At 44.0% G+C, this 21,019-nt stretch overlaps 1 protein-coding gene across 1 annotated transcript; it reads right to left on the bottom strand.

Moving 5' to 3' along the window:
• Positions 1-228: 228 nt before the first annotated feature.
• LOC102399512 (oviduct-specific glycoprotein-like) lies at positions 229-13,169 on the bottom strand. The gene is made up of 12 exons (XM_045166220.1): positions 13,118-13,169; positions 10,862-10,891; positions 10,272-10,476; positions 9,266-9,322; positions 8,277-8,442; positions 7,277-7,401; positions 5,890-5,998; positions 5,605-5,790; positions 3,823-3,939; positions 2,020-2,155; positions 741-1,190; positions 229-703 (listed from the first exon to the last, which is right to left on the bottom strand). The coding sequence occupies exons 1-12, from the start codon at positions 13,167-13,169 to the stop codon at positions 558-560; spliced, it is 1,779 nt and encodes a 592-aa protein (XP_045022155.1). The 3' UTR covers positions 229-557.
• Between the last annotated feature and the right edge of the window lie 7,850 nt (positions 13,170-21,019).

Genomic DNA, 21,019 nt, shown 5'->3' with positions numbered 1-21,019 from the left:
GTTTTATCAGACTTTCCAAAGACAACTAAGACTTTCCAAAGTAGGGAATATAACTAGAAGAGACAACTCCCTCCTCCTTCTCTCAGGCCCCTTCAGCAGTAGGAAAAACTTCCGTAGAGGAGATTCTGGCTCTGACCATCGGTGAAGTCAGCAGTGTTCATTGCAGAGAGAGAAACACATAATCAACACTGGAAAACATCAGCGTGGGACAGACACAAACTCCCTCTTTCCAAAATTAGCAAGGGGAAGTGATCTTGGAAGGAAGAAGATAACAATTGACTATCACTGGTCATTTCAAGAAAAGAGCTTCAGAGAACTCAGACGGCTTCTTATGCTTTTAGTTTATTCGAGAGAGAAGAGATTAACTCACTATGATCTGGGGCCTGTTTGCCCCAAAAATGATGCATGAATGGCTGGGCACAGGCAGCTTCTATCAGGGGACCTAGACGAAGAGATAAGGGTTTCCCCCAGATTTTGCCCACAACAGATTTTGAGATCTTTTATTCACAGCAGAGTTTTCCAAGTTTCTTTAAAGAGAGGACTCATTAGAAGGGTTATCAAGTCATCCAAAGAATGAGTCCATCAGTGGGAACAAAGTGGTTGTCAAAAGCAAGAGGAGTTGTCCAAGGAGGTGAGATGACAGAGCCAGAGAGCAGCATCCACTTTTCAGCTTCTGTCTGAAGACCAAAGTAACCCACCAGGTCTCAGGGTCCACCTCAGAGGTCAAAGTCTCCTCTCCAGTGTCTCAGCCCTCCCATCAGGGGTGACTGTCATCTTTCCGGAGGAGGTGGTCACCTTCTCAGGGACTCCAGCCTTTCTTCCTGGGGGTGTGACCTTCTGTCCAATCTGAAGGTGCACGGGACCCACAGCTATCCCTCCTGGGCTCACCACCAGATGGCCCACAGGGAGCGCAGGCTTCTCTCCAGGGCTCTCAGTCTTCCCTTCTGGAGCAGCAGTGTGCCTTTCAAAGGTCATAGGGGTCCTTGTAGGGGTCATAATCTCACTTCTGGTGGTTGTGGCCATTGTTGCAGACTTTCCTTTGATCTCAGTGGCCACAGCCTCTCCTCCTGGGGGCAAAATGCCCAAACTAGTGGTCAAATCCCTGGTCATAGTTGGCATTTCAGGGCCAATTCTTGAAGAATTCACAGCAGTTGAAAACCACAATTTTGGTGAAGGAGTTGAGCTGAACTCTAGAAGAAATCAACAGAAGAGGGTGAGACTCCTACCTCTTCCTTCCCATCCTGTCACTGGCAGAACTAGAGCTGCTCCAGGGATGAAGTACCAGCTCCCAAACCAGAAGCAGAGGATTTCTGAATGCACCCACTTGTCAACACAGATAAAGTCTCCACACACAGAAGCCCAGCTTCCCCACTTAACCATATCAACATGATCCCAGGCACACATGGACAGTCAGTGGGTTTGCTACATTTCCAGTTGAGTGACCCCAAGCAGGTCTGTCAGTTCTCTGTGCTCAGCCCCTCACTTTGGCCATCACACTTTGCACAAGACATGGACCCTGAGGCCTATTTCCTAACTTATGGAATCCTCAGGAAGAATCCTTTTGTGTCCTCTACTTGGGAGGCACAAGGAACAAGGCTGAGTGCAAGGAGGTTGCCCTAGAAAGCATGTTGTAAAGAATTAAGTTGCAGTTTCATTTCCACCCCTGACTAGCTGTATTATCTTTCTGAGTCCAGGTCTCCTCACAAAACGGGGGTTATAGACCATCTCCAAGGATGTTGCAGATTTAGCATGCCAGGTTCCATCTCCTAACTGCCAGTGTGTATAATAATGTCATGAGTATAAGGATTATTCCCATTTTGTAGATGGGAAAACAAAGCTTAGAGAGGTCAAATGGAGCAAGCATCAAAACCAAGATTAGAAAGCAGACTGGCCTGGCATCAAAGCTTATTCTCTTCTTTCATTGTCATTTTGCCCCAACAAAGCCTTTAAATATCACAGAAGGGACCCACCCAGTGGTTTTGCAACTGCCAACCCAGCTTCCAGGTCATAGCTACTCACCGTCCTTCACCAGAAGATAATTCAATGTGTAGACAAGGGGGAAAGGGCCAGTGCCACAGAAAGCACCCATGACATCATCCAGGTCCAATGTCCACACCATAGCCCCCCCAAAATGCTCTCTCTTTATGAAAAATGCCTGAAAAAGCAGTGGTCAGTCAACCTGCTGTTCTGACCATCCTCCAGACTGAGTACAATGGCAAAATCAGATGGACTCTCAGAATGCAATATGGTAGGATGCTTAGCCATGTAGCCTGTATTTGACTCTAGCCTCTATTGCTTATTAGCTATGGGATCTTGAAAAAAAAAAAAAGATACATAAGCCTTGTGGGTTTTAATTGCCTTCTATGTAAAAAAAAAAAAAAATGGATAACATTTCCAACATTTTTAGGATCCAGAGTTCCTATATGCACATTTTACAACATAGGTGGAAGTGGAAGATAAAATGCTAAGTGAAATAAGCCAATTACAAAAGAACACTATGATTACACTCATTGAGGTGCTTAGAGTAGTCAAATTCATACAGATGGAAGGTAGAGTGGTGATTACCAGGAGCTGAGTGAGGAAAGAGTGGGGAGTCATTTCAGTTTGGAAAGAGGAGGTAGATATGATAGCTGCACAGCAATGTGAATTACTTAATGCTACTGCTGCTGCTAAGTCACTTCAGTCGTGTCCAACTCTATGTGACCACATAGATGGCAGCCACCAGGCTCCTCTGTCCCTGGAATTCTCCAGGCAAGAACACTGGAGTGGGTGGCTATTTCCTTCTCCAATGCATGAAAGTGAAAAGTGAAAGTGAAGTCGTTCAGTCGTGTCCGACTCCTAGCGACCCCATGGACTGCAGCCTACCAGGCTCCTTCATCCATGGGATTTTCCAGGCAAGAGTACTGGAGTGGGGTGCCACTGTCTTCTCCATAATGCTACTGAATGGTGACTAAAAAATGAATAAAATGGTGAATTTTATGTTACGTATATTTTGCCATAATTTTAAAAAGATTTTTTAATTCATACATGTAAGATATTTGGAGCAATATTTTGCACATAGTATATGTTCATAAATATTAAATATTGCTTGGTTCCCCAGCCTGCTAATCACCATTATCATCATATTAAATTGGAGATATTGTTTTATTTTTAAAAAATCATTTCAACATATCCTATGACATAGTGATGCCATAAAAGAGGAATAGAACGGATAATATCATGCCCTTTACACATAAAAGAAAATGAAGCATTTTATCCATGATTTTTAAAACCTCAGATATAACTAAATGGAAGTTGTTTAGCATTGAATCCAGATTTTATTATTACTTTACCAGAGTTCTCTTGTAAGACTGATGGAAAAGATTGTCATATGCAAATAAATACATGATTTGGCCAAATCAATTGGTTTCTTTCTGGGGTTTAATTTCCCCAAATGTAAAATAAGGAGGAACCAATTATTGCTAAGTTGGAAACTGTGAAGATTCTGACTTTTTTTTTCCTACTTTTAGGCTAACAAGTTAACCTGTCAGTTTTTTTTTTCCAGTTTTATTTATTTTTACTTTACAATATTGTATTGGTTTTGCCATACATTGACATGAATCCACCATGGGTGTACATGTGTTCCCCATCCTGAACCCCCCTCCCACCTCCCTCCCCATCCCATCCCTCTGGCAGTTTTATAGGCACACACACACACGCTCACGTGAGTGCACACACAGACGCACACACACACACACACACACACACACACGCTGTACACACAAGGGTCTCATAGAAGCCAGAGGGAAACTATGTTGGAGCGATAAAGGAGAAAGCTCTCACTTTGTAACTAAAGCTGATGGCATCATCATAGCCAACCCACACTTTCCCCTTGAAGGCATATAGTACGTACTGATCATCAATCCAGCGTTTATTCATTCCCTCAGTGAAGGAACAAATCTGCAGGAGCATCAGAACAGTGATCAGCTGTGTGGCGTTCCATGAAGAGAAGCACCAACAGACAAACTGTTCACACCCAGGGGTAAAGACTTCCTCTCTATTTTGGATGAATTCTTACTATTGCTTATTCCTTTCTCTAATATCCATGATGGATAAACAGGTAGAGAACCAAGGAGTGAGTGGCAGCCTTTAAGAAATCAAACTAGACTTTGTAAATAATGTCAATATCAAACTACTACATAACAAACCTGAGTCTAGACCAAACCTGTACCTTTCTCAAAGACTTTTCATAAACAAGTATCTACTTTGCTCATTAAACCAACATAAACTGATCCATCCAGGTATTTATCAAACTAACTTTTGAATCTATAATAAATTTAAAGACCTGGAAGGCAGGGAGAACTAGGTTATTACATCAAAAAACCACTGACTATAGACTGGGTACCCAACACTGTGCTGGAGACGGTATGCTGCCAAGATATAGAAATGTTCCATTTGGGCTGCAGAAGCTAATACGGAAGTTATTATTTTTTTGTTCATTAAAGGTGTTATCAAAACCTCATTAACATTATGCTCCCTTGACTATGTCATCACTCATAATCAGGCTTCAATGGATTAGCAGGGAAACATCTCCAGGAGCAGGCACAGTGCAGAGATTGGAGAGACAACAGCATCTCCATTACCACCTCAGGCAAAGATGCAACTCTCCCTCTGGTGCCTGCTGTTCTTTGCCTAGGAGGTCCTGCCCACCCATCAGGATTCTACTGTGCTTCACAGTTCTGCTCAAAATCCACCAACTCCACACCCTACAGTCATGCACTTGGTGCCTCTTACTGTCTTCTCTTGTGTTCCACATTCCCTTGGATCCATGTCTCTTCCCCCAACTCAACAGCAAGCTTTGTTGAGATGGGGATTCGGGTATGGAATCGAGGTAGAGGAGAAAGAATCTGTGATGGGGGATGTCATAGAATTGTCTCAAAATAATTGACTAGTGAGAAGGAAGGAGTCAGGAGCAGAGAAAAAAAAAGACTGGCCATGAGCGGTTAATGACTGAAGCTGGGTGAAGGGCATTTGGGCACCAGGGAGTGAGAGGACGTTATACTATTCTTTTATGTTTGCATATGTCTGATTATATACATATGGTAAATATTAATTATGTTTATTTAGGATATATAGTAAGTGAGGATTGACTTAACTGCCATTTAAGAATCTTCTAAGGGGTGAAATATCTGCCCTGGGTCCATGGCTTTTTCAGGGAATGAGAGGATGCTATACTATTCTCTTACTTTTGAAAATATTTGAACTTTTGAAAATATATATATATATATCTTTCAAATATTAATTATGTCTATTTAGGCCATATAGTAATTCAGGATTGACTTAAATATTATTTAAGAATCTTCTAAGGAGTGAAATATCTGTTCCCCCTCCATTCAGACTTCACCCAGTCCCTCACCTCTTACAAAGGGTTCAAATAACTTCCCCAAAAGAAAAGAGAATATCCCAGAGACTGGATGTCCCTTACCACAGCAAGCCACCTCCTTGTCCTGTCTCTAGCCCTCAGTCTTGCCTTGGTCCCTTGTTCCTACTTTGGCCCTGGGCTTGGGTCGGGGAGCCCTAACTCACAGACAGAGGTTCACAGACAGAGGTTCCCGCTCCCATTACCTCATAATAAGCCAAGAAGCCAGCTTGCATGGTGTACTTCCCTGGAGATGCTGGTCCCACAGCTTCTGCCCTCAGCTCATTCTGAGAAGCTTTGAGGAGGTGAAAAGTATGTCCATAGGTGGGGAGCCCCATGAGGAGCTTCTCAGGGGGGGCCCCAAGCTGTTGCCAGTAATTCATGGCATATGCCTGCAGGGAGGAAGAACACAACCCCTCCTTGTTACCAAGAGCCACTGGCCTGGCTCAGGGGTGCAGGTCTGGGCTGCCTGACAGCTTTCCTTTTCTTACCAAAGATTTGGGGTCTCCAGGAAGAGAGAACAGAGGGCTATTGTGTCCTGTGACCTTTTCCCAGCTTCCATGTAAGTCGTAAGACAAGACACTGATGAAATCCAGGAGTCTATAAGGGGCAGGAACAGGAGGTATAAAGACCATGCTAGCTAGACTTTCACAGCACCAACTAGCTAACTAGCTGAACATCGACCACCCAACACCCCTGCCATCTCTGCCCACTGAGATGGGGGCTAGGGACTGCCTGAGCCGTGCCCCGCTTGTGAGAGCCTGCCCTGGAACACACAGCTGGTGAGGGACAGTGGTGTGTCAGGACCTATGCCCTCTGGAGAGTATCCAAGGGAGTCGATGGGATCAGACCAGGAAACAAAGGCATTCAGGCTGATATAAGTGTAGCAGAGGTCTGCATAAATGACATGTGTAATCAGACAGCATAAAAGTGCATCCATCTTTCTGCTGTTTGAGGAGCCAGTGAAACCCATCTCTTCCAGAAAGCTTTCCAGATGGTGAAGTGTAATTGAGCCTTACCAAGTCACAGTGTAGAGGTTAACATGGATTATCTAATTTAATTTTAATCTGGTTAATGTCCTAATTATCATAATTGTCTCCATTTTAAAATGAAAAAATTGAAACTCACGCAGTTACCTAATTTGGCTAAGGTGACCCGGCTGGATGAAGGTGGAGTCCTCAATCCTGCTTGGCTGTAAGACCAACACTAGCCAACTCAGCTCACTGGATCTCTCACCTCTCTCCTGACACACGGAACCCACTCTCCCTAAGTGTCATCACATACAGCAATAGCATCATCTCTTGTATGTTGCATCTGCCTCACTTTTAACATCAGGAAACACTTGATTCTTGAACTTTGATAGAATTAGTCCAGAACTGGCATGTCCAGAGAGATATGGGCTCCCTCCATCTGGTTTTGTGACTTTGGCATGAAGACCTCTGCTCTGAAAATGGGCCCTGACTGGGCATTCCTATTTTTGTTTCAGAGGCAGTAGTTGGTAATTGACCCATGTCTCTGATGCCAGCCCTCTGGCACCCAGTGCACACCCACAGGGGACTCCAGCAGAACAGAGGTCAAGCCCCTGGATTCACTCCTTGAGGCCCAGCTATGGACGATGCTGATACCTACCCAAAGGGATGCTGTGGTGTGGCCAGATGCTCCATTACTCCCCTCTGATCTCCTCAGGAAAGTCCAGGCTATAAGGAATAATCCTTGTCCCCACCTACATTTGTGCTTAGCCCACTTCCCACAGGTGCTCTCACAGCAGGGCAGGAAGTCAAAGCTCCAGGACAGTGCTGGGCACCTCTGGGTTCTGAGCCCAAGATGCCTTCTTCCCTCCAGTGCCCCCCACCAAACACCAAAGGAGCACCCACTCACCTGCCCAGAAGGCGTGCATCATATGCTTTCTGGATGACATGGGGGTCCCCAGAGACAGCAGCAGACAGCAGCAGCCTTGGACGCATGGTGAGCTGGGCCTCATTCTTGAAGGCCTGCAGGAGCTCCTGGGAAGAGAGAGGCAGATGAGAGAAATGGACAAAATAGAGTCGAGTTGGGGAAAGCAGGAGTCATCCGGGAAACAATCTTCCACAATAACAGAGCCCCTGGAGCCAGGAGAGTCAGACACAGGCCCTGCCCACAGGTTCCCAAGAAAGGGGGACGTGAGCCAGTGCAGTAAGGCATTGAGCAGGGGGCTGGCTGCAGGCCCAGGAGCAGAGTTCAGACAGCCTGCCTGAGGGAATCCAGCAGATGCATGGAGAAAGTGTCACTCAGGCTGGAGGGCTGGGGCCAGGCCAGTGGTGACAGAGGGAAAGGCCTCCACAGGGCCCCTGCTCAGCAGCCCTCTGTCCACACCTGCAGATGACAGCAGTAAAAGAACCTTCTGTGACCACTCTCCTGCCCTGCCCCTGGCCCTAGGCTCCTCCTGTGCCTGGAGCCCAGACATGGTCAAAACAGAATCACTTTTGGATTTGGGAGCTGCCATGCTGGCCTTTTGGAGAAGGCAATGGCACCCCACTCGAGTACTCTTGCTTGGAGAATCCCATGGCAGAGGATCCTGGTAGGCTGCAGTCCATGGGGTCGCTAAGGGTCGGACACAACGGAGCGACTTCACTTTCACTTTTCACTTTCATGCATTGGAGAAGGAAATGGCAACCCACTCCAGTGTTCTTGCCTGGAGAATCCCGGGGACAGGGAAGCCTCATGGGCTGCCGTCTATGGGGTCACACAGTGTCGGACATGACTGAAGTGACTTAGCAGCAGCAGCAGCAGCATGCTGGCCTTTTCATCATGAAGCACAGGGAAGCCAGCAACTCCATGGGGTGGCAAAAGAGTCGCACATGACTTAGCCACTGGACAACAACAACAAAGCTGGACTTACTTCAAGTAAGGAGAGAAAGGTCCAGCGGTCACGCATAGGGCTGCCTCTGAGTCCAGGGTACAAGAAGAAGAGGTCCAGACCATCAAAGCCATGTGTCCTCAGGAGGGGGATCACTGAACTGACAAACCTTTCCCGGTTGGAAAATGTGGACAGCATCGTGGTGAACCTGCAGGGGGACCAGGGGTGAGGCCAGGAGTGCTTTCTGTATAACCATGCTCCCCCAAACCACTCCCCTGCAAGGCTCTTTAGTTCATATGTGACTGAGGAAAGGAAGGTGGAACTTTGAAACTCTCAAACCTTCTTAAGTCCCTTCCCAGCCCTGAACTTCAGGCTCCAGGGAGGATTTGCAAACCACCCCTCCCCCTGCCAGATGGAAGCAACACTCAGCCTGGGGTGGAGACAGTGGCTCAGAACAGCTCTGCCTTTAAAATGGTCACCCCTGGCCAGGCACTGACTCTTTGTCTAAACAGATAAGGGGAGGGAACATGAGAAAAGGGCCAGCATTTCCAGAAAGATCTCTGAGCTAATGGGCCTCATAACATGGCACAAGAGGGCCAAGCTCTGACCAGGGGTTCTAGAGTCTTTGCTATTCTGTTTATTAGCTGTTTGACTGTTCTCCATTTTTTCTAGTATTTTCTCTTCCATAGTGAAGACATTATTGGAAAACCTTTAGAATAGTAAAGCTTAACTTTAAGTAATTTGGGGCTAGTCCTACATGCAATGATTAACCAGATTCAGACTTTGTCAGGCTTGGTTCCATTACCTGATCATCATCCCTAGCTGATCATCTCTCAGGAACACCTGGGTGAAATACAGTAAATCACCAAAGCCCTCATTCGTGCTTTTTTCCTACAAATTTGGAATGCAAACAGCCACTTTGTAATCCTTTCTCCTAGCAATCATGAGATAATGAGTGTAAAGCTGGCCTGCTCCCCTGACCTATCACCTCAACCCCACCCCAGAGAGAAGACCCAATAGCACAGACTCACCTCGAGGTGCCGAAGTTCCACCCCCCGATGGACAGCAGTGTTTTCAGCCTTCTGTTCCTGTGAGGGGGGACAGAGTCGGTGAGCTGGGTTCTCATCAGTCATTTGGGGAATAGTGGGAAGTAGTGGGGATGGGAGGAGGGGGAGAGAAAGGGGGCAGCAGGTGGAGTAACCTAAGGGAGAAAGGAGTGGAGCCCAAGACGGGGAAGAAGGATAAAAAAGACAGCAACCAGTCCACATATACATCATCACACCCAGGATCCCAGGCTGTCTAAGCCCCCCAAACTCCCCACTCCCATGACATTCCCAGAAAAAGGAAAAGAAAAAGCAGCCTAAATTTTCTCTTCACTCACTTTTTTGGTCAACAAACATTTACTGAGCAATTAATATGTGCCTCTGACTGCTTTAGGTGCTTGAAACACAGCAGTGAACAGATGGACAAGCTCCCTGCTCTCCTCTCTGGAGGCTGTGCTCTAGTGACATGGATTTTCTCTGCCCTTCTACAACCATGCACACAGCGACAGACCACTCCCCACAGAGGACAGCCCAGGAAGCCTGGAGAGAGAACACTGAGCACCAGTTCTCTGCTGGGCGCTGACCCAGACACTGGTGTACAAAGACCATAGACACCAGCCCTTCCCTTGGGGTTCATTTGCAGGTGACAAATGATAATGAAACGCTAGCATTTGTGAAGCTTTTGTGATACGCAGCTCTTTCTGAAGCATTTGAAAATAGAATCCTGAGCACTGGGCTTGAAGGCTGAGTTTGGGTGCAAGGCAGAGAAGAGAGAGGAGCATATCCTAGGCAGGGGCACAGCAGCCACAAGGGCAGGGAGGCAAGGACGAGCTCAAAGTGCTGATCAACAGGGAGCTCCCATAGCAGGGACACTACAGAGAGCCCTTGACAGAAGGAGGGACCCAAGGATCAGAGGAAAGGTGATGACTAACAGAAGAAAAGACTTACTCCTCTTTACCTGTAAAATATAGCCCCACAGACACAGTGAACACACCTCTCCTTGAGCTTGTTGAACTCTGGGTAGAGGATTTTCTCATCCTGGGGATCCTTAGGAACAATCTGATTGTTGCTCATCGAGGCAAAGGCAAATACCAGGTGGGTGCAGAGAAATGGGTCCAGATCCCGAGGCAGGATCGAGGCAGGGCCGGGCCGACTGAATGCCCAGTTGGTGAAATAACACACCAGCTTGTGGGCAGCACCTGGCAGGGGACAGCAGGCATTATTGATAGAAACCAAGTGGGGATGGAGCTCAGCATCCACAGAGCAGTGTTGACACTGCTCGAGAGGCTAGGCTACTGTAACTGCTCCCTCACACACACACACTCCAGAGCTACAAGGAGGGCAGGTCCTTCCCCCACTGCTGGGGTCCCCCAGGGAAAGAACACCTCCTGGAACCCTGGTCAGAATGGATCCAAGAGTCTGGATCCTGGCACAGAGAAGACCCAACAGTGACTGAGAATCCACTGTTGAGCCAATTTGGGTCAATGATCCTCGACGCAGAGCCAAGGCGGGTACAGGAGACACTGGACTTGGAGCAGTTCTCAGTAGACACTCTCCTCGGCTCTGGAGAGGACATTTCCTCACCATCATGGTGTTTCAGCACAAGGAGCAGCCCTGCAGGAGACAAAGGAAGAAACACAGGCAGATTCACACGCACACCCCAGCTCACCCTCCAGCTCCCACAAATGCAGACACACACACCCTTCCCTCCTTCCTCTTCTCTACACTGAGTGGGTGAAGCCAGATCTATCTAAGCTCCTTTCCACTCCAATATACTCTACGTGTAGACACACAGGCTTTGGGACGACCATGACACTGAGAAGTCCCAGCAAAGGTTCGGGGCCAGTGGTTCTCAACCTTGGAAGATATGTAAACATAGTGATTTCCTGGTTCCTCCCACAGACATTTTGATCAATGGGTCTGAAGTGGAGGCCAGGCATAAAAATACTTAATGTGCAGCCGGTGAGAACCACTGCTCTGATCACTTCTTGTTTCACTGTGTCCTGTCCACCTCTACCTAATCCAGGCCCCTGAGGCCCAGGATGCTTCTTGGGTACCACAGAGACAACAAGCTGATGAAGCCCAGCACCTCCTGAACTAAGAGACATTTGGGGGCTGGGACCCACCACACTCACCAACCCACGGTAGCAGCTTCCCCATCTCTGTGGTCTGACAGCTGCAGGCCTAGGGCTGGAGCCCCTTTATATGAGATTCCCCAGGTACAACTGTGGGACAGCGCTGAGACAGCCCAGCCACACACACACAAAACCAGTGATTAATGCATGGCCGCCCCAGAGTCACAGTGACCCCAGCATCTTCTGTCCTCCCACCCAGCAGAGCCATAGCTCTGAGATCCAACAAAACAACAACTCCCTCTGACACTGGCACAGAGGAGGTGTCCGTGACCGGCCCTAGTGAGGGCAGGGCCGTGTTCAGCCCCTCTTCCTGGAATTCAGCCCCACATGGACTGAGTACAAGGAAGAAACACTGAAGGGCAGCAGTGATTCTGTTGTTATATTAGTGGTTAGGAAAATTGTGTAATGTAAAGCTAAAAATTCCCAACTATGGACTCAGGAAGGGCAAAGTTTGAATCCCAGTGTCAAAAATTAGTTTTAGCATCTGGGGCCAGTTAGTTAGCTCTTTGAGCTTTAGTTTCTACACTTGTAAAATGGAGATAACACTTGAACTTACTTCATAGCATTTTATACTGATTAAAGACATAGCATGTGAAAAACTTAGTTCAGTGCTTTGAATTGTGGTGCTGGAGAAGACTCTTGAGAGTCCCTTGAGCTGCAAGGAGACCAAACCAGTCAATCCTAAAGGAAATCAACCCTGAATATTCACTGGAAGGACTGATGCTGAAGCTGAAGCTCCAATACTTTTGCTACCTGATGCAAAGATCCTACTCATTGGAAAAGACCCTAATGCTGGGAAAGTTGAGGGTGGAAGGAGAAGAGGGTGAAACAAGATGAGATGGTTGGATTGCATCACCGACTCAATGGACATAAGTTTGAGCAAACTCCGGGACATAGTGTAGGACAGGGAAGCTTGGTGTCCTGCAGTCCATGGGGTCACAAAGAGTCAGACACAACAGAGCAACTGAACAACAACAAGGGCTCAGCGAAAGATAGCAGTTATTAGAGAAGCCACAAGAGTTTGCCCCCAGAGCAGGGTTCTCAAACTCAAGTGCTGACAGGCAGGTAATGTAAATTGGTGAAGTGGACACAATAGAATAGCTCACGCTCCAATTGATTAGAAGAATAACAGTGTATAGCACAGGGAACTGCTCAATGTTATGTGACAGCCTAGATGGGAAGGGCATTTAGGGGACAGTGGATACATGATATGTATGGCTGAGTCCCTTTACTATGCACTTGAAACTATCACAACATTGTTAATCAGCTATACTCCAGTATAAAATGAAAAGTTTACAAAAAAGAATAACAATGCAAGCCCAGTGATACATTTCAGCTAACATGAAGTCTCTCAGCTGGGAGACATCAAAGATCAGTATTAATAGGGACAGCACTCTGAGTGCCAAACATTAGTGCCACTAATGTTTGCCTTGCAGTGAAATAGAACCAATACTTTGGAGGATTCTTCAGTTTCTCAAGAGAAGACAAAAATCTGAATTTTTGAATGAGTCAATAGTGTTTGAGCCAATATATGAGCCAATGGTGACACTGTCATGAGAGGTATCATAAACCTAAGAAATATAATGAATGCAGTTCTGGACACCTAATTGTCAATTTTTTTAAAACACAATAATAATATGAAGGATAAATAAAATAAGTATATAAGCAAATGTTTGCATGATCCACCAGTTTTCTTTTCTGCTACCAAGGTTCTCAAACCTTGAGTAGGTCCCATATTTCAGAGTGTGACCCTCCATCATAGGGACAGAAATTTTGTTATCAGTGTATCCAATACACCTGTCTTCTTAGAGATTCAGACTGCTCACTTAATCCACACACAATGGAGGGACTAATCAGACGTCAATATAATAAATGCCACTGGGAAATAACAATGACTAGTGGTTTAATTTGCTTCATTTCTAGTATGAACACCAGGAAAGTGTAACTTGTATCAGTAAGTTGTTTGGTATCATGGAACAAAAACAATAAGTGGTATAGAATGTTTAGAGTCAGAATATTTCACTGAAACCTGGGAAAGCCTGAGGAAATACTCTACCCAGCAGAGGCTGTGTCTCCATTTGTTCATCCCTCTTTGTCTTCCTTTACGTATTCAATGAATATTTCATTGAGCATAGGCCAGGCCCTAATGGGCTTCCCACATAGTGCAAGTCATAAAGAATCCATCTGCCAATTCAGGAGATGAAAGAGATGAGGGTTTGATCCCTGCATCAGGGAAGATTCCCTGGAGAAAGAAATGGCAACCCACTCCAGTATTTCTTGCCTGGAGAATCCCATGGACAGAGGAACCCGGAGGGCTACAGTCCATGGGTCACAAAGAGTCAGACACGACTAGGCACATGCACACAGGCCCTGATAGACACCCTAGGTATGTGTTAACCAAGAAACAGTTTCTGCTCAAGGAACCTCTAGTATAGTGAACACATGGATCACATCTCCCAGAGTTAAAGCGTGTCTCTATCTTAGTCTCTTGGATTAAGTGCAGTGGGAGATACATGAGTTTTGTTTCCAAAAAACCTTGAGATCCAATACCTGCTCTGTAGTATCATTAGGTCCACCTGCATGCTCAATGCCACCTTCCATACCTTGGGTTAATGTGAACCTGAATCAAGAGATTCCTGAATGCAACACTGGATCATGTTTGGCAACAACTCACACCATTGGTTAGGTCACCCCTAGTGTGGTTTCTAACTCTAATGACCAATCTCTTATTTGCTTCCCAGTTCCTAGCCCTTGTGCCCTAAGTCTTGTTTCTAGGTCTCTGCTTTGATTTCTCTGCCTGGTTTATAAACTGTAGGTACCACACTTGGTTTCTGGGGCCTGGATCCTGACTCATTCTTGCCAAGCTCCTGGGGCTTAACTGCCTGCCTTTTTAAGACCTCCCTGATGTGAATGCTTACCTCTCTCTGCTTCTGAGCCTTCTCTCACCCCACCTCCTGCCACCCAGACTCTGCATCACTGAGATTTCCCACAAGGTTTGTTCTCTTCCACCCAAGGTTTGTTCTCTTCTCCTGCCAAGGGAGCTGGTTGTTAATGCTGTGCCCATCACAGAGACAAATCTGTTGGCCAGCTGAACCTACTTCATCTGTACCTGGGTCAGTGCTCTGGACTCCTATCCCAGACCTACCTGTCCCATACCTTCAAAAGTGACTGATACTGAGAAGAATGGCAAGATATAACAATGGATGCCCAGGAGTGACCCTTGCTTCATTCAGGGGTGACTGTGCCAAAGAGTGGGCAACTAAAGCTCTGTGTGTAGCAGATGATGAACAGTGAAACGCTGGGCTATGTTGAAAACCAGTGTGCCATGTCGCTCCGGTCACTCCCGATCCTCCTTCTTGAGTTCTTGCTGTCAAAATACAACCACTGCTTTGTATTTTTACACACCCACCAGATACTTAGAAAACACTCCTTCCCAATGCTTAGCCTGTTCTCATGAAATGAGAAAAGACATGTACAAATGTCTTTTAGTTGACCCGCTGAAGAAATTCCACAGCAAACAGCCCCTCCCATATTCTACAGCACTCCACTAAATGAGGGCAAGATCACAGATGCAAAAGGCTTTGGGTTTAACAAAGCATTTGACCAAATTTTTCATGATTCTCATGTGGAAGAAATGGAGAAGTTTGATTTGAACAAAAGCAACTGGTTGACTAACATAAGAACACAAAGAGAATCAACTACAGATCAGTATAAACTTGGAGAGGTTTCCATGTCTCTAAAATGAAGGAGATGGACTAGAGTGTTGTTTCCCAGTATTTAATATAAAAGATGATTTTTGGCTGTGTATTATGATTTTTTATTTTCACATTTATGCATTTATTTTAATGTGTATTAGAAAATGTATACTACCCCCAAATCCCATGATTTCATATATTAAAGTGTAAAAATTGAGGCAACTCAAAAAGAAATATTTTAATAAAGTAGTAAAGGTAAAAACTATTCAATCTCCTCAGAAGTCATTTTGAGAACACCACAATCCTATAACCCAGCAACTTCCCTTTAAGAAATTTGCCATACAGAGATATCTGCCCAATTATACAAAGAAAGTATGTTCACTGCAGGTTTATTTGTAACAACAATAGCAACAAAAAACAACAGGCAAATCTCAGCTGACTAAATGACCATTATTGAGAGATATATAAACATGTTATTACACATTGTTATCCACTGAATGGCCTCTTTCTTTACCTTTTAAGCCAGCGATTCTCAACTGGGCAATACTCTGCCCCCCATCGGACATATGGCAATGTCTGGAGACATTTTTCATTGTCACAGTGGAGGCAGGGGTGGTACTAGTACAAGACGGATAAAAGCCAGGGATGCTGCTAAACATCCTACATTGCACAAGACAGCCCCTCATAACAAAGAATTACCCAGTATTGATAATGAATAATCAAAAAGGTGAAATATCCTGGTTAAACTTGAGTTATTTTCATTGTTGTTCTTTTAATTCTATCACAAACTTGAGATCGTATATATACTTACCTCTTATTACCTTAGATTTTAAATTAAACAACTGTTTCTTTTTTAATTCATTTTAATTGGAGGCTAATTACTTTACAATATTGTAGTGCTTTTTGCCATACACTGACATGAATCAGCCATGGGTGTACATGTGTTCCTCATCCTGAGCCCCCCCTCCCACCTCCCTCCCTATCCCATCCCTCTGGGTCATCCCAGTGCACCAGCCTTGAGCACCCTGTCTCATGCATCAAACCTGGACTTGCGATCTGTTTCACATATGATAATATACATGTTTCAGTGCTCAGATCATCCCACCCTTGCCTTCTTCCACAGAGTCCAAAAGACTGTTGTATCTCTGTGTGTGTGTGTGTGTGTGTGTGTGTGTGTGTGTGTGTGTTTAGGTGCTCATTTCTTTATTATTTTTTAAATTTATTTATTTATTTTACTTTACAATATTGTATTGGTTTTGTGATACATTGACTTGAATCTGCCATGGGTGTACATGTGTTCCCCATCCTGAACCCCCTCCCACCTCCTTCCCCATCCCATCCCTCCGGGTCATCCCAGTGCACCAGCCCCAAGCACCCTGTATCATGCATTGAACCTGGACTGGCGATTCATTTCACATATGATAATTTACATGTTTCAATGCCATTCTCCCATATCATCCCACCCTCGCCCTCTCCCACAGAGTTCAAAAGACTGTTCAATACATCTGTATTTCTTTTGCTGTCTCGCTTACAGGGTTATTGTTACTGTCTTTCTAAATTCCATATATATGCATTAGTATACTGTATTGGTGTTTTTCTTTCTGGCTTACTTCACTCGTATAATAGGCTCCAGTTTCATCCACCTCATTCCAACTGATTCAAATATATTCTTTTTAATGGCAAATAGGTTCCAAATAGGAAACGGAGTACGTCAAGGCTGTATATTGTCACCCTGCTTATTTAACTTCTATGCAGAGTACATCATGAGACACGCTGGGCTGGAAGAAGCACAAGCTGTCATCAAGATTGCCGGGAGAAATATCAATAACTTCAGATATGCAGATGACACCACTCTTATGGCAGAAAGTGAAGAGGAACTAAAGAGCCTCTTGATGAAAGTGAAAGAGGAGAGTGAAAAAGTTGGCTTAAAGCTCAACATTCAGAAAACGAAGATCATGACATCTGGTCCCATCACTTCATGGGAAATAGATGGGGAAACAGTGGAAACAGTGTCAGACTTTATTTTGGGGGGCTCAAAAATTATTGCAGATGGTGATTGCCGCCATGAAATTAAAAGATGCTTACTCCTTGGAAGGAAAGTTATGACCAACCTAGATAGCATATTGAAAAGCAGAAATATTACCTTGCCAACAAAGGTCCATCTAGCCAAGGCTATGGTTCTTCCAGTGGTCATGTATGGATGTGAGAGTTGGACTGTGAAGAAAGCTGAGTGTCGAAGAATTGATGCTTTTGAACTGTTGTGTTGGAGAAGACTCTTGAGAGTCCCTTGGACTGCAAGGAGATCTAACCAGTCCATCCTAAAGGAGATCAGTCCTGGGTGTTCATTGGAAGGACTGATGCTGAAGCTGAAACTCCAATACTTTGGCCACCTCATGCGAAGAGTTGGCTTATTGGAAAAGACCCTGATTCTGGGAGGGATTGGGGGCAGAAGGAAAGGGGGACGACAGAGGATGAGATGGCTGGATGGCATCACCGCCTCGATGGACATGAGTTTGAGTGAACTCCAGGAGTTGGTGATGGACAGGGAGGCCTGGCATGCTGCAATTCATGGGGTCGCAAAGAGTCGGACACGACTGAGCAACTGAACTGAACTGAACTGAATATTCCCATCATTATGTTTCATATATTCACATATACATCATTCTGTATATGTACCACAGCTTTCTTATCCATTCGTCTGCTGATGGACATCTAGATTGCTTCCATGTTCTGGCTATTATAAACAGTGCTGCAATGAACATTGGGGTACACGTGTCTCTTTCAATTCTGATTTCCTCTGTGTGTATGCCCAGCAGTGGGATTGCTGGGTCATATGGCAGGTCTGTTTCCAGTTTTTTAAGGAATCTCCACACTTTTCTCCATAGTGGCTGTACTAGTTTGCATTCCTACCAACAGTGTAAGAGGGTTCCCTTTTCTCCACACCCTCTCCAGAATTTATTGCTTGTAGACTTTTGGATAGCAGCCATCCTGACCAGCGTAAGATGGTACCTCATTGTGGTTTTGATTTGCATTTCACTGGCGTGCTGTGATTCATGGGGTCGCAAGGAGTCGGACACGACCGAGCGACTGAACTGAACTGATAATGAGTAGTGTTGAGCATCTTTTCATGTGTTTGTGAGCCATCTGTATGTCTTCTTTGGGGAAGTTCTTTGGCCCATTTTTTGATTGGGTCGTTTATTTTTCTGGAATTGAGCTGCAGGAGTTGCTCGTAAATTTTGGAGATTAATTCTTTGCCAGTTGCTTCATTTGCTATTATTTTCTCCCATTCTGAAGGCTGTCTTTTCACCTTGCTTATAGTTTCCTTCGTTGTGCAAAAGCTTTTAAGTTTAATTAGGTCCCATTTGTTTATTTTTGCTTTTATTTCCAATATTCTGGGAGGTGGGTCATAGAGGATCCTGCTGTGATTTATGTCAGAGAGTGTTTTGCCTATATTTTCCTCTAGGAGTTTTATAGTTTCTGGTCTTACATTTAGATCTTTAATCCATTTTGAGTTTATTTTTGTGTATGGTGTTAGAAAGTGTTCTAGTTTCATTCTTTTACAAGTGGTTGACCAGTGTTCCCAGCACCACTTGTTAAAGAGACTGTCTTCTCCATTGTATATTCTTGCCTCCTTTGTCAAAGATAAGGTGTCCATAGGTTTGTGGATTTATCTCTGGGCTTTCTATTTTATTCCATTGATCTATATCTCTGTCTTTGTGCCAGTACCATACTGGTCTTGATGACCAGTTGCTTTGTAGTATAGCCTGAAGTCAGGAAGGTTGATTCCTCCAGTTCCATTCTTCTTTTTCAAGATTGCTTTGGATATTCTAGGGTTTTTTTGTATTTCCATACAAATTGTGAAATTATTTGTTCTAGTTCTGTGAAAAATACCATTGGTAGCTTGATAGGGATTGCATTGAATCTATAGATTGCTTTGGGTAGTATACTCATTTTCACTATATTGATTCTTCTGATCCATGAACATGGTATATTTCTCCATCTATTTGTGTCCTCTTTGATTTCTTTTATGAGTGTTTTATAGTTTTCTATACATAGGTCTTTTGTTTCTTTAGGTAGATTTGGTCCTAAGTATTTTATTCTTTTCGTTGCAATGGTGGATGGAATTGTTTCCTTAATTTCTCTTTCTGTTTTCTCATTGTTAGTGTATAGGAATGCAAGGGATTTCTGTGTGTTAATTTAATATCCTGCAACTTTACTATATTCATTGATAAGCTCTAGTAATTTTCTGGTGGAGTCTTTAGGGTTTTCTATGTAGAGGATCATGTCATCTGCAAAACAGGGAGAGTTTTACTTCTTCATTTCCAATCTGGATTCCTTCTATTTCTTTTTCTGCTCTGATTTCTATGGCCAAAACTTCCAAAACTATGTTGAATAGTAGTGGTGAGAGTGGGCCCCCTTGTCTTGTTCCTGACTTTAGGGGAAATGCTTTCAATTTTTCACCATTGAGGATAATGTTTGCTGTGGGTTTGTTATATATAGCTTTTATTATGTTGAGGTATGTTCCTTCTATCCCTGCTTTCTGGAGGGTTTTTATTATAAATGGATGTTGAATTTTGTCTAAGGCTTTCTCTGCATCTATTGAGATAATCAAATGGTTTTTATCTTTCAATAATAATGTTAATGTTTTAATGTTTTATGTGGTGTTTAATGTTTAATGTTAATGTGGTGTATTACATTGATTCATTTGTGGATATTGAAGAATCCTTGAATCCTTGGGATAAAGCCCACTTGATCATGATGAATGATCTTTTAATATGTTGTTGGATTTGGTTTGCTAGAATTTTGTTAAGGATTTTTGCATCTATGTTCATCAGTGATATTGCCTTGTAGTTTTCTTTTTTTGTGGCATCTCTGTCAGGTTTTGGTATTAGGGTGATGGTGGCCTCATAGAATGAGTTTGGAAGTTTACCTTCCTCTGCAATTTTCTGGAAGAGTTTGAGTAGGATAGGTGTTAGCTCTTCTCTAAATTTTTGGTAGAATTCAGCTGTGAAGCCGTCTGGTCCTGGACTTTTGTTTGCTGGAAGATTTCTGATTACAGTTTCGATTTCCATGCTTGTGATGGGCCTGTTAAGATTTTCTATTTCTTCCTGGTTCAGTTTTGGAAAGTTATACTTTTCCAAGAATTTGTCCATTTCTTCTAAGTTGTCCATTTTATTGGCATATGGTTGCTGATAGTAGTCTCTTATGATCCTTTGTATTTCTGTGTTGTCTGTTGTGATTTCTCCATTTTCATTTCTAATGTTGTTGGTTTGATTCTTCTCCCTTTGTTTCTTGATGAGTCTGGCTAATGGTTTGTCAATTTTATTTATCTTCTCAAAGAACCAACTTTTAGCTTTGTTAATTTTTACTACGGTCTCTTTTGTTTCTCTGCATTTATTTCTGGCCTAATTTTTATGATTTCTTTCCTTCTACTAACCCTGGGGTACTTCATTTCTTCCTTTTCTAGTTGCTTTAGGTGTAGAGTTGGGTTATTTATTTGACTTTTTTTATTGTTTCTTGAGATAAGCCTATATTGCTATGAAACTTCCCCTTAGCACTGCTTTTATTGAATCTCATAGGTTTTGGGTTGCTATGTTTTCATTTTCATTCATTTCTATGCATATTTTTATTTCTTTTTTGATTTATTCTGTGATTTGTTGCTTATTCATAAGCGTGTTGTTCAGCCTCCATATGTTGGAATTTTTAATAGTTTTTCTCCTGTAATTGAGATCTAATCTTACTGCATTGTGGTCAGAAAAGATGCTTGGAATGATTTCAGTTTTATTGAATTTACCAAGGCTAGATTTATGGCCCAGGATGTGATCTATCCTGGAGAAGGTTCCATGTGCACTTGAGAAAAAGGTGAAATTCATTGTTTTGAGATGAAATGTCCTACAGATATCAATTAGGTT

The sequence above is a fragment of the Bubalus bubalis genome, chromosome 6 (assembly GCF_019923935.1).
Source record: "Bubalus bubalis isolate 160015118507 breed Murrah chromosome 6, NDDB_SH_1, whole genome shotgun sequence".
NCBI lineage: Eukaryota > Metazoa > Chordata > Mammalia > Artiodactyla > Bovidae > Bubalus > Bubalus bubalis.
This window is presented reverse-complemented; position numbering and strand designations above follow the sequence as displayed.